Genomic DNA, 14507 nt, shown 5'->3' with positions numbered 1-14507 from the left:
ATCTACACTAGCTCAGTCTTGGGCAGTCAGATGGGGAATCCTCCAATTCCACTCTGAAGGGAAGAATTCCTTAGGAAGGTGTAGGAGAGAAACAATCTTTGAATGGATTTATCATTACCAGCAACAGACACACATAGGACTACAAATGGGGAAAAATATAAATAAACGCCCAAAGGAGGCTTAAGCAGTAGCTGGGAACTCAACAAACTGTAAGAATAAAAAAATCATGACTTGATGTACCTATAGCTGGTTGGATTTCATAAGCCTCCTCATATAACTCCTCATATTTCTCATAGATCTCTTCCTTCTCCTTAAACTCATACTTTTCATAGACATCTTCTTTCTCTTCAGCCTCCTCTTCATATTCCTGTTCCTGAATCTCTTTGTATCTCTCAGGTTCTTCAGGTTCCTCATATGCCTCAATTTCTTCAGTTTCCTGAACCTTCTCAAACTCTTCAATACTTTCATATGTCTCATACTTCTCATACTCTTCATATGCATACTTATACTCCTCCACCACAGGAGCAGGAGCAGGGACTTTTTCTTTCCGGACAAGTTTCTTGGATACTATGGGCACTTTAGAAACAGTATTATTGTTACTACCTTACAATTATTTAATTTTTTTTTTTACAGTTAGTCAAGAGGATCCACATAGAACAGAAAATGTACATGATAACCACAAGCATAAGTTACATTAAAATATAAGAACATGCTTCTGAAACAGTATATATATTATAAAAGATTTTAGGAATGAGGCGGAAAAACAAATCTTTGGGCGGAATAAGAAGAAATTTATCTGTACCTTTAGCTGGTGTTGGTTCTTTGGGTTTGGGCACAACAGCTGACACTTTCTCTTCTGCAACAGCTCTTTTACGCACCTCAGGGACTTTAAAGACAGGGATTTCTTTTAGGAATTTTAAAAAAACACCTTAAAGTAGTATAAGTAAAAAAGCACAAGAAACAGAGCTTTATGGTTCTACAATGCAAACATTGATAATGAAGAGTTTTAACATAAATTCAAGCAGAAATCTCATACAACAAAAAAGTTAGAAAGAAGAAGGTCAAGAGTATTTTTAGCATAAATATTAATTATAATCAGGAGTACATATACCTTTTGCAGCCGGAACCTCCACTTTTTCAGGGGGGGCAACAGGTACCTTCTCTTCAGGAGCAACCTTCTTAGGCATCTTGGGTACTTTAAAGATAGGACCTAACTTCAGTGTTCTTTTGCACAATTTTTAAATAGACACAAACCCAGTAGCTTATGAACAGCAGAACAGAAACTTACAAACAAACAAATAGTATAGTGACAAATATAATACAAGACACATATACTAAAATGTTCCTTGCTAAACTCAACTTGTATGAAGAATGTTATCTATTAAAGATAGCAACATTTACAAACAGCAATACCTTTGGCTGGTGGAGCTGCCACCTTTTTAGGAACAGGTTCTTTCTCTTCAGGAACAGGTTTCTTAGGCATCTCGGGCACTTTAAAGACATTATTTTATTTTAAGAATGTGATCCGCCAGCAGTATGAGAAAGACAACAGAAAACATGCAAACAGGCATAATGAAATAAGAACTGATCTGCAGAATATATTTTAAATGTTTTAAAGATGAAATGGAAATAAAAACAAAAGACACTATATCCACAGGCAGACTTCTTGAACAAGTCAAATAAATTCAGAGCTTATTTTTTGCTAGGAATTTGACAGGCACTCTGAGACATCAATACAGAAAGACAGCAGGGACAAAAAACTAACATAAATAACAAACCAAACAAAATAAACACAGACACTGAATGAGAATAACAACACATTTTTTTTCCTAGCTATTAATTTATGTACCTTTTGCTGGAGGAAGCTCCAGTTTCTCAGCAGTGGGTACAGGTATTTTTTCTTTTGGGACAGGTTTCTTAGGAATCTCTGGCTCTTTAAAGATATTATTTTGCAAACATATTTTAAAATTACTTTCAGAGCATTAAAAACATGAAAAAACATGAAACAAGATCGCAAGCTCCCCAAAAAGATCATTAAGATTTATGTACAACTTAGAACAAGAAGTAAAGATGAATTTTAATGAACCCAAAAGATCTCATGCATAACTTACAAGAAAAGATTGAGTACCTTTTGCTGGTATAGTTTCCCCTGGAATAGTTGCCTCTTCTTCTTCCTCAGGAACAAAAATGGGAACCTTTCCTTCAGGCACAACTTTCTTTACCACCTCAGGCACTTTAAAGATATTATTTTAAGAACTTTACTTTCACAACTTCACAAAGAAAAATTCATAACATAAAATACAAGAACACCAACTTTAAAGTAACAATAGTAATAAAAATAAGGGAAACTATTAGTTATTTTTCACTCCCTGAAAGCAGCAATGTGCAATTGGGTTATAAGGATTATATGAGGATTAGCTCTTTTTCCCAATTGTTAATTACACAACATCATTACCAATGGAAAATATTAGCAAGATCTGATACAAACGAGAGGTTGTAGAAGATTATTAGCATCTAATTTTTTACATAAAGAACTTCCAGTGTCTGCTTTTCAATTTTTTTCTGAAAAACTCAGCTGCTGAGGTAGAATTTGCTCAGCACCAAAGTGTGGCCTCTGCAATAGTCTGCCTCCACTTTGAATTTCACATTTAGGGTATATCTTCTGGTTATTTGTATGGTCAGTTGTGATTTGATTTTATTTTTATGTAAGTTTAGCTAAAAGGATTGTGATTTTAGCATACTGTCAAGGTACATGTCAGAATGATCTCCCTGAATTGAAGAATTTCCAGGTAAAGGCCCATAAAATATTATTCCAGGTATTTTGTTTAAACAAAATTTAAATTAATTTAAACATTAGTTCTGAATAATGATATCACAATGAATTATTTCATTCACAGCAATCACTTAAAATGGAAAACAAGCAGATCATTCAAGGCCTGATTCTCAGCACACTGAAGTCAATAACAAAATAGATAATCAAACCCTGCCTGAGACCTAGCACTGCTCACTACAGGGAAGCAGCAGGGTGCTAGAACAAAGGATCTCACTTTACATGACTATAAATTGATTTTTAAAATTAGGTTCTACTGAAATATGAAAATGTAAGGGAGAAGAATTATCTACATACACCACAATATGATATACCTTTAGCTGGTGGAATTTTCTTCACTTGAGGAACTGCAACAGGTACTTTTTCTTCTGGGACAGCTCTCTTGGGCATCTCTGGCACTTTAAGATATTGTTTTGATAAGAATTTTTAAATTACTTTTAGAGCATCAAAACTACTAAAACCACGGAACAAAGTCACAAAGACCAATAAGATGAAGAAAACTCCCCTCAGAAGGATAATTAAGGTTTACATTCAGCTAAAAACAATCAATAGAGATGAAGATCTTTTAATGAACTAAACAAAGCTCTCTGGTAATTTTCAAGAAGGAATGATGTACCTTTTGCTGGTATCTCTGGAACAGCTTCCTCTTCCTCCTCTTCTTCAGGAACAAAAATGGGTACCTCTTCAGGGGGAAGTCTTGGTATTTCTGGCACTTCAAAGATAGTATTTAATTGTAGAAAACTTAGACACAACATCAGAAACTGAGAGACAACTTACACAGAAGCTAAAGAGTATGAATTAGCAAGTACATTTGTCACAAACTGCTACGATACTTCAGTTAAATTCTAATAACAAACATACAGAAACAATAAGAAGCATCATCCACATGTTCAGTTATAAGAAGAGATACCTTTGGTTGGTGGGGGTTCTGGCTTTTTAGGTACAGGGACAGGTACTTTCTTTTCTGGAACTTTCTTGGGCACTTCAGGCACTTCAAAGACATTTTTGTTTAAGAAATTAATATTCAATGTAACATAAAACATAGTAAAATGTAACTGTGTAACTGATATTAAGAAAGCTACACCAATATGGTAAAATTTAATTGTGTATGAAAGATAACATTGATTTTATCCACAGATTTATGCACAGATGTAAACTTACAAACATACAGACTACAGCATTACAAATTGGTGTAGTAAGGCTAAGGGGGAAGTCCCGCTGTTTAGGTACATTGCTTATCTTTTGGAGCATCTGTTTTTGAAACAGCAAATAATTCTAAATAATTTAGATATCTAAGATCCAGAAGACAGAGACAATACAAGACACAAACATAGAAATTTTCAAAGTGTAGAATAAGCATAGCACCCATGACTAACAGAAACGGCCACAATACAGTGTCCTGATCAAACATAAGTCAGTGAGTGGTTCAGTATCAAAGACACTAGGACGAGGAATGAGATTGTTACTTGCAGTCTTCTAAAGCTGAAGAAACAAAACTAGAATTACACAGTTTAACCAGAAACTGGTGTACCTTTGGCTGGTGGAGGCTCTTCCACTCTTTTAGGCAGTGGGACAAGTACTTTCTCTTCTGGCACAGGTTTCTTCAGTACTTCAGGCACTTTAAAGATATTATTGTAGTTTAAGAATTTCATTTTTGAACCATAAGGTAAAGAACAATGATACGAATCAATAAAGTGGAAAGACAAAGAAGAACTGTCAAGAATAGAAAACTCTCTTCACTCTACATTACATTAAAGAGGAAAGGTGAAGAAAGATCGATTTTTAAAATTATTTTTTTTAACACATTCAGTCAAGAGTTGATATACCTTTGGCTGGTGGAACTTCCTTCTTTTTTGGTACAGGAACAGGAACCTTGTCTTCTGGCAGAGGTTTCTTCGGCACTTCTGGAACTTAGTAAGATATTATTGTAAATTGAGCGTGGCATAAGAATCTAAAACCCCATGATGAAAAAGCCAGTGACACTAAACAATTGAGCACAAACACAAAGAACCACAGTTCTTAAGAGCAACAAGCCTTTTACTGTCCTAGTGTTTAACACAAGTGAGAAGATAAACGAAGTCTAGAAGACCTTTCTGATCACAGCTAATTACAAGTTCATATACCTTTAGCTGGGGGAGCTTCCTTCTTTGGCACTTGGACTTTCTTTTCAGGTATAGGTTTCTTCGGCACCTCAGGCACTTCAAAAAAATTATTTTGGTTAAAAAACAACCCACAAGCTATTCAAAACAGAAGTGAAACAAAAAAGACAGCAGCGTAAACATTTCATATGAAGACGCCCCTCCAAAAAGAACAGAAAGAAGTCGTGATCAAGTAAGGCATCTGAAAAATACTGTGTATTACATATTCAGAGGGTGTCTGTTAAAATAAAGAGACAATATATACCTTTTGCTGGAAGAGCTTCTTTTTTCTTCAGAACAGGTATTTTTTCCTCTGGAACAGGCTTCTTGGGAACCTCAGGCACTTGAAAGATACCATTAATGTTTTAGGTATTTACTTGAACGTAAAGTGCAAGCAAGCATCACAAATACATACCCAAAACATATAGCTATGATTTAACATGGTTTGATCACTAAGACAAACTAAAATAACAAACAGGTTATATTAACTGCTATTATGTCCATTCTCCCTGCTTAGCCACTGAGGCCATCAATAAAAGTATTTTTAACTTCAAGAGCTTATTTGCTGATCAAAAGATTGAGTTAAGACAGAGTTTGACTTTTTAGAACCAGCTATTAAAGAAGATTAAGAAGTGTCATGGTGGGGAAACTTGCAAAAATACAATTTTATTTTTTCCTCCAGTTTTTGAATGTTTATTACAAACATTGTAATAGACAACTATTTAATTGCTGTATTAGATATTCAGTAGTTTTACTATTTCACCTTATTTTCTGCTAGAGCTATGATCCTAATGCTTCTCAGGCATGTAACAGGTTGTATCTAATCATGTTCAATAAGCCAATTTTGTATATGTATTGAATATGTATTGCTGATTACATGTTCTTCCTCAAATTTCCAAGTGCTTTCTACATGTAAAAAGCAAGCACATCAAGTTCATCAATTGATTTACTTCAAACACAGAACTATGGACACATTATAAGTACCCAGGAGTTTATACTACAATTTGTTGGGTAATGTCAATGTTTATGAGTGGTTTATTTAGATTAAAAAAATAAAATCCTGACTCTAAGGAAATCAACAGATTTTCCCTTTAACTGCAGTGAGGTAAAAGTTTCAACTAAAATGTATCTTAACATTTTTTGTACTCCAAAACCCAGAAATATCCATATGAGTTTTATGATGAGAGGAGAGTAATCTCACCGGCTCTGAGCATACTGAAGAAAGTCTGGAGCACATATGAATGAAACTTAACTACTGTGATAGAGTCAAAGGAAATTTTAGCTAACCCTAATCTTCCTGTTCAGGATTAACCTGGCTTTTGCAGTGTACAGCCTGGCCTTTTCTTTACTAGGAAAAATGTGCTAATCGATATTTCAAAATTCTAGTGCAAAAAATGTTAAATATAGTTTTGGCATTCATTAATCAGTCAAAAGAAATTCTGAACTTCTTTTTGGGGAAGAGACACTATGGAATGATTTGAATCAGAACTGGAAAATATACATATTTAAGTACTCTTAGATGATTATGTAATTTTGGAACATTGAATATTTAGTCTGTATCTTTGTATTACAATGTAGGCTTTATTACCAAGATCTTGGAGTGACTTAGTTGTCCTCTCTAAGTAGTGAATAGTATGTTCATCTTGTACTAACAACGTTGAAAATTTACACCAGTATCATAAAAATTATTCCTAAAGAAAACACCTAAAACTGAGTTTTTAAATATGGCAATTTAATAGAATTTTTATATCTTTGCTTTCCATGCAAATACATTATTCCCTTCAAGAAATAAATAAACAACAACTATAGGGTTTTCAAAGATTTCTGGGAGGAAGTCAATGTGACTTGTGCTCCTAAATCACTTATTTTCAAGTACCCTACCTATTTTCTAGATGAACGTATTTTTTTGTCTGTGATTGCAGAATTCTCATAAACATTTCTAAGTATTTCAAGCACAGTCTGATAGCACAATTGGACCCCAGACGAGGATGAAATAAAGCTCAGTTAAATTTTCTTAGGGGGTTATACAGACTTCATACAAAAGAGGAATGAGCATGTATGACATGGAACATTTAAATTTATAGAGTTAGTAGTGAAGAGCAGACATACAGCCATTGCACGTTTTCTACACTATATATTAATCATTAAACATCTTGAAAAAAGGCACACTGTAAAGCACACTGGAACACATTAAAACAAATCTTTGGTACATTAACAGAATGAAAAGATAGTACTTTTTCTTACACAAACCCTAAAATTAAAGTATACCTCTAACTGGTGGGGGAGCCTCCTCTTCATACTGCGGAAGTTCTGACTCTTCATCCTCATATTTGGGAACTTCCTCTTCATAATAAGCAGCTTCTTCTTCATAACTGGTGATTTCTTCCTCTTCATATTGAGGAACTTCTTCGTACTGAGGAACTTCCTCCTCATAGTGACTAACTTCTTCATAATGGTGGACTTCCTCTTTGTAATGGATTACTTCCTTCTCATATCTGGTGGCTTCTTCCTCTTTGTATTTTGGAATCTCTTCTTCCTCTTCATACTGAGGAACTTCAACATACACTTTTTCTTTTCGGACAACTGTCTTGCGTACTTCAGGTACTTAAAAAGATATCAATTAAAAGAATCTTAAAATTTAGCACATAGATCTTACTAATAATAAGGATCACAAGGCATTGTCAAATAAGAATTAAACCAAAGGAAGAACATTCCATAGAAAACAAATCAGTATTTGCTGTACATAGAACACACAAGACACACAAAAAATTTATACCATATTTCAATACTTTATCCAGTATACCTTTGGCTGGTGGTCTTGCCATTTTTTTAGGAGGATAAATTGGTACTCTTTCTTCAATGGCAGCCCTCTCTGGTACATCAGGCACTTAAAAGATACAGTACATTTACATTTAAGAATTTTTAAAAGTGTTGTTTAAAAGCAAAAATATTCTTGGCAAGAAACACAAAAAGATACCTTACAGTTACATGGCTGACATGTAAAAGACAAGTGTGCTTGTTGACACTGGACATGTAATTATGGAAGCCATTAGGCTGCCATTCAATTAAGTAACAACAAACATTTCAAGATCCCGATATAAGCAACTGATATGATTCCTGCTTCATCGACTGCTGCCAGCAGTGAAGTTAAGCTTGCTAATGGGCAGAACTCAAAATTCAAATTCAACCAATTACAAAATCACTAAATCCCACTGTCCTGTGTGGCAGCTCCTCTCCACAACAGTGACACTTTGCACGACCTCAGTATTAGATCAAGAGTCCTCAATCACTGGTAACGAAAGATTTGCATAGGAAACTCTACATGAAGATGAGGGACCACATAGAGAAAACGTTTGTGAGTGACTGACAATGGATAAGAGCTCTGGTCTAATTAAAGGCAAAAGACTTAATTGCTCCATGAAGAAGGTATTTTTCCTTTTCTTTCGATTGCTTTACAAAGTGGCTTGTTTGTTCAGGCATGGCAAGGAGCCATTTCCTATAAAAGCAGGAAAATTTCCAAAAGATTAAGGTGTGAATATGTTCAGTTTTTAAGATTTATTCAGGAAAGAATGCGCATTACGTTTAAGCAGCACATTATGCTTTTCAGAACAGCAGTGCATGATTCTTGTCTTCTGAGACAGGTGTCTTGAGAAATTTTTGACCAATATAACTGGAAACTTCACAGAAAATTACCCTAGCATTTTAACATCTGGGAGACTACTAGATTTGCAAAATTATAGAATGACTTAGGTGTTTTCTTAACAGATTGGAGATCTTTTTTGATCTTTTTAAGAGATGGAATCCATTCTGTCAGTGACAGATTTGAGAATTTCTACATGCTTTCTTCCTGACAAGCTACAGTGAGCATAGATGAGTGGCTGCCACAAGTCTTGATGCTTGCTAAGTGGGTGTTATTTTTGGGCCAGTGTGAAGACTGACCAGCTCTTTAAATATTTTCTGGCAGAGCCTTGCTTGGTATTTAATTGTAAGTGCCAGCCACATCTGCATTTGAAATCTTAAACTAAAATTGGTTGGAACTGGTAACTTTGCTTGATTTGATAACAAAACTTACACTGTGCATGACTGCCTTTGCCAGGAAGCTCAGGTTCCTTCGGATTCTTTTGTCCTAGCTACAACACCTCTATTTGATATCCCATGGGAGAACTGTTGCATTTAATGTCCTTCTGCTTTGACCCTTTGTTTTCCAGACCAGCCGGCATATTACCCCTGCCTTACAGAAAGCCAGTCAAAGATCCTCTTCCATCCTCCTCTTAGTACTCATGATCTGCCTGTCCTCCCATCGTTGTCCAATAGAGAGACTAAATAGATTATTTAACTTCACACTGATGTGATTGTATCAATCTTACGTGATATGAATATGATAATGCTGTTTATCAACAACAGCAGATCTGAAAGTAGTAAGTATGAGGCATCTTGTGGCTCATTTTTCACAAATCAATAGATTGCCTCCAAAAGTGATAGAGCAATGTATTTTCTTTCAAAGCTGTGGACTTTGTTCAAAGCCCTTGAGCTGGCAGGTCCAATATATGGGATTGTGACAAGTGTCTCAGCCAGGCAGGCAACAGCAAAGGTAAAGGGTTTTTCTTTGACCTTCAGATTTAAGTGAGGAATTGCTGTCACAGAACAGGAAAGGACAGGCTTTCTTTTCAGAAGAGGAAAGCATGTTAATATAAATGAAGGAAAAGGCTGCCCTGTTTCCCCTCAAAGGTCAGACAGGTGGCAAGATTTGCAAAGGAGGACCTAGTGAAATGGTTGGGCTTCCACTATGACAACAGCAGTAAGCCAGGAGGAAAGATTTAAGGCTTTTGTGAGAATGGAATACTGTCCTGTAGTATTCTACAAGCTTCACTTTCAGGATAAACTGGTGACCTGCACAGGACATGAAATTGTGTTTTGTTGTCTTTTTTTGTTTGTTTTAGTCCGTTCATACCTGTGTATGAAATCTCCTTTTCTGTGTGAAGAGAAATGGATACTTCCTCTGACATAGCCCAGTGTTCTTCTTCTGTTGGTACTTCAAAGACAGAGTCTAGCATTAATATTTTTCTCTGGTACAATATCATGTACAATAATAAATATCCCATTTGGGGTTTCTTAGAAAACTAGTTATTATTTCCTAACATCTCCCACTCCCAGAGTAATTAGGAAAAATATGTCTCTATTGTTTCTCAAAGACTCTGTTAAGGTTCCCTTGGGACTATGGTGTAACATAGTAGTGTTAGGTTTATGGTTGGACTCGATGATCTTAAGGGTGTTTTCCAACCTAAATGATTCTATGATTCTAACATTAGAACTTCAAGAAAGGTGCCAGACCAGCAGGCTTGAAGCTCTGGTGGTATTGCATAAGGACACTCTGTTCGTAGATTAATCCATGGGCAGGAGTACCTTCTGGTGGTGGAGACACTTTTCTTTTTGGAACCGCAATGGATACTCTTTCTTCTCTGGCAATTTTCTTTGGTGCTTCTGGCACTTTAAAGATAGTAATTGTAAGAATACCAAATTCTAAAAGAAATCACACACTTTCCGAAGCCCATACGAAAGAACTATGGACAAACAATTATGGGGGAGTAGTATATATTTACATAGCGAAGATACTTATAATAAACATAACAATCACACCAGACATACAAACATAAAGACATTTAAATTAACAGAGAAAATGACCGGCTGAAGCTTTAATGCATAGTAGCTAGATATGCATTAAGTATTTTGAAGAATACTAGTTTGGGGTGTTCCAGGAATAAATTCGTTAGATAAATTAGACACTTTGAAACACCGTGCAATTTTAGTAAGAGCAGAAATATAATTAAATATTAAAATAATATCTACTAAAATAATACATAGAATATTGAATAATAGATATATAGACCAAAACACATGAAAAAGCAAACAGCATGTTCATAGATCATGAAGTAAGATGGGATGACTGAGATGAAAGTAAGATGTAAATAGTTTGCCTCTAGGCTCTTCAGAAATGTAATTAAACCACAGAACACCACACATACAGAATACATAACATAATCACTTTTCAAACACAAGAAAATCACAGAAACAGAGGACATATTTGTAAGTTTGAAACCCTTCACTGAATATTGACAATGTTATAAAACATTGATAGTGTTTTTATAAATGTGTTTGTATTAATTTAACTTCTTCATTGAGTAAATGTCTTCACTCATCTTTCCAAAGCTCTTAAGCAGCCAGAGTGATCAATGAAGTCAAACAGTAGCTAGAAAATGCAAGGAATGCAGGTGTGTGACTGTTCCCTGTCACCTTCTACATTCTTTTGCAGGGGAGAAGACAAAGGTCCTTTTCATTTATAATCAAGTCAGGAGAGACTGGGATTTGATTAGTCAGGCAGATGGTGAGTATGACACACACGGACATCTGGCATTTAGAAGCCTTCTCTACTTTCAAAAGAACTTGTATACCTTTAGCTGCTGGAGCTGCCACTTTCCGTGAAATTGGAACAGGTACTTTCTCTTCTGGAACAGGCTTCTTGGGCACTGCTGGCATTTTTTTAAAAAAAGAATTATTTTAAAAGAATTTGAATTAGTCACAGTTTATGAACATAATCAGATGACAAAACACATTTGCAGCGACTTGACACTTCTTCAAGTCAAATTAAAAAAAAGACAGCAAGCATTGAATATTACAGCTTGTGTTAGACAATTAGACATTATAAATACAAATCAGTATTCTGAAACAAGACTTCTCTTGTGTAGCTCTGAAAAATTATATACCTCTTTTTGGTGGACCCTCCTCTTTTTTAGCAACTGCAACTTTTTCTTCTGTGATAATTTTCCTGTGCACTTCAGTCACTTAAAAATAATAAGTGTAAGAATATTTAATTGCAATATTTGAAATGCAGACATATGTAAGTTTTTTCTACTTAGTCTGATTTTTTTAAAAAGAAAATGCTAAGTAAACTTCAGTAACAACAACGAGACACTGCAGAAGAGTGTACTTTACAGCCATAGCGCAAAGATTAATAAATAGTCAAAAGAAAGGGGAGATCCAGACAGAGGTTACAGATACTAACAAACAAAAATTTATTTAAGTAAAATGCCTAAACACAAATACTGCAAGGCCAAACAAAAAGATCTCCATGATAATAATATTCTCAGTTTGTTTACCTTTGGTTGGTGGATGTTCTTCAACTTCTATCTCAAGAGTGGGCTCCCATTCTTCTGTAGGTTCTTAAAAAAGATTGTGCAACTTTAGAAAATTTGATTCATTTCACCAACAGGCATAAGATAAAAGACAAAAGAATACATAAATCTCATCAAGATGACACAGGTCACAGGCCACATTGTAGACAAACAGACATAACTACATGTTTAACGCTGAAGAAATTTGATATATGAGATATATTTTTTATCAACATGCATATATGTTAAAGACCGAATGCAGCAAAAAAAGCTTTTTTTGCAACAGGAACAAACCACTGATATACCTCTTGCCGGTGTAGCCTCCATTTTTTTAGGCACAGGGATAGGTACTTTCTCTTTAGGAACTGCTTTCTTATGAACTTCAGGAACTTTGGGAAAATGAGTAAGATGAGAAGGAAGATGAGAAAGAATATTAAGGTGTAATATTTGTAATTGTCTACTACATCAAAGTGTGTTTTACTGAGTTAACACAAACAATACTTTTCATAGTACAAGATGGAATATGAGACAACCATTCATCACTGGAAGCAGACACTACCCACATCAACATGTACAAACAAGACAGTAACACATGATCCCCTTGAAGATACATCACCCACATGAGGAAGCGGTTTATACCTTTAACTCCTGGAGCTTCCTTAGGGGCAGCTGGAACTTTTGGTTCAGGGACAACTCTCCTATGCTTCTCAGGCACTTAAAAAGATTACAATACATGGTCTTACAAAGAGGAGTAGTATCATTATAACATGCACACATTTCCTTAATACAAAAAACCACAAATGGAGATAGACATACAGTGACAACATAACACTCAGAATGACGAAACAACCAATATTTTGTAATGAAAATAATGTATACCTTTAGTGGGTGGGGCTTCCACTCTTTTAGGAACAGTTACCCTCTCCTCTATGTAATAAGACTCTTCTTCAGTCACTTAAAAAGAGTAAAATAAAAAAATACTTGAGTTTAAGTATTTGACATCTATTACTGTCTTTATGGCCCTGGTAAGCAACAAAATATTTGTAAGACAAGAATAAGCAGTGTGCTTTACTAACAGGCACCTCTGGTATTACAAAATCTACATTCAAACCATCCTGCTCCCTCTGAAGCCAATGGAAAAACACCAAGCAACTTAAATGGAACTGAGATTGAGCTCTCATCTTTTATTTCTGTGGAATTTGAAAATGTTCAGCATTCAAAGTACTAGATCAGCACTTTCCATTCCTCTGTCCACTAGTTCACTAATGTGGGAATTTGTTTACTTGGAGAAAGCCTCTCTCCCAAATACCGAGAAAATTCCTTGACATAAGCCATCCCTTGAAAATACTTTCTACAGTACCACTTGTAACGGAAATTGAGTCAATCAGTGTATGTTACCATCCTTCACAACTTTATGTTACCACCAATAAACTTACAGGTGGAAACAATTTAGTCATTTTATGATGAAATTATCTGAGCAACCAGAGTGCACCATGATATTCTGAAGGACCATTACTTCATTCAGGCAACATAGTGGAAGAGGAACTTCCAACAGAGAACTTTTTTTAAAAAAAAAAGAAGGGCTGATAGTTCTCAACATCCAAGAGATACCTCATTATTTTCACTGTATCAAAACAGGATTAACCACCACACTTTTCAAAAACAAGTAATAGAAATTGTAGACATTGTTAGCATTAAAGTTTATAAGATATGAAACATATTTATATAGTAGTAAATTTTTCTTTATGAATAGAGTAGATACTAATCTGCACTATTTTTGGTACAAAACAAAAATTACTTTTTGCTTTGGCCTAATATTCCTGAATCATGGTCGTACCTTCAGAAATCTCTTCTCTCTGAATGGAAATAGACACTTCCTCCATTTCTTCTCCAGCCCATTCTTCAACTGTTGGTTCTTTAAAGAAAATTACTAATTTTAGGATTTTTGGGGGAGGGAGGGAGGGAGGGGGGGAGGGAGGGATGGACGGAGAAGATGAAGACCAATTCTTACAAGTTCTATATGACAATGACAGATATGCATACAATACAGAAAGTGCTGTGCACACACATCTGTATGATTTGCTCTAAATAACGTGTTTTGTCCATGCCCCGTGTAGGATTGATGGATGGAGAAGATGAAGACCAATTCTTACAAGTTCTATATGACAATGACAGATATGCATACAATACAGAAAGTGCTGTGCACACACATCTGTATGATTTGCTCTAAATAACGTGTTTTGTCCATGCCCCGTGTACCCTATCGTGTGCTGTTGTATCTCTCAAATATCCTTCACCGGTCACCTATCAGTCCATCAGAATGCCTCAGCTCCCCAAACTTCCTCATCACAGTAGCTGAAGTTGGGGGGG

The 14507-nt window shown here is 35.3% G+C and overlaps 1 protein-coding gene across 1 annotated transcript in view; it reads right to left on the bottom strand.

Moving 5' to 3' along the window:
- The window catches only part of TTN (titin), a 246273-nt gene that overhangs the window by 131479 nt on the left and 100287 nt on the right, over positions 1–14507 (bottom strand). The window contains 24 exon segments of the mRNA XM_009333163.1: positions 241–576; positions 803–886; positions 1112–1195; positions 1414–1491; positions 1850–1979; positions 2112–2233; positions 3145–3228; positions 3447–3542; positions 3741–3821; positions 4362–4448; positions 4657–4740; positions 4954–5028; positions 5234–5311; positions 7237–7572; positions 7772–7855; positions 9920–10079; positions 10277–10455; positions 11418–11495; positions 11730–11807; positions 12123–12185; positions 12443–12526; positions 12777–12851; positions 13017–13091; positions 13975–14052. Coding sequence (XP_009331438.1) covers positions 241–576; positions 803–886; positions 1112–1195; positions 1414–1491; positions 1850–1979; positions 2112–2233; positions 3145–3228; positions 3447–3542; positions 3741–3821; positions 4362–4448; positions 4657–4740; positions 4954–5028; positions 5234–5311; positions 7237–7572; positions 7772–7855; positions 9920–10079; positions 10277–10455; positions 11418–11495; positions 11730–11807; positions 12123–12185; positions 12443–12526; positions 12777–12851; positions 13017–13091; positions 13975–14052 — 2709 coding nt within the window.

The sequence above is a fragment of the Pygoscelis adeliae genome, unplaced genomic scaffold (assembly GCF_000699105.1).
Source record: "Pygoscelis adeliae isolate BGI_AS28 unplaced genomic scaffold, ASM69910v1 Scaffold160, whole genome shotgun sequence".
Classification (NCBI taxonomy): domain Eukaryota; kingdom Metazoa; phylum Chordata; class Aves; order Sphenisciformes; family Spheniscidae; genus Pygoscelis; species Pygoscelis adeliae.
The sequence above is the reverse complement of the archived record's forward strand: the minus strand, read 5'-3'. Positions and strand labels throughout refer to the sequence as shown.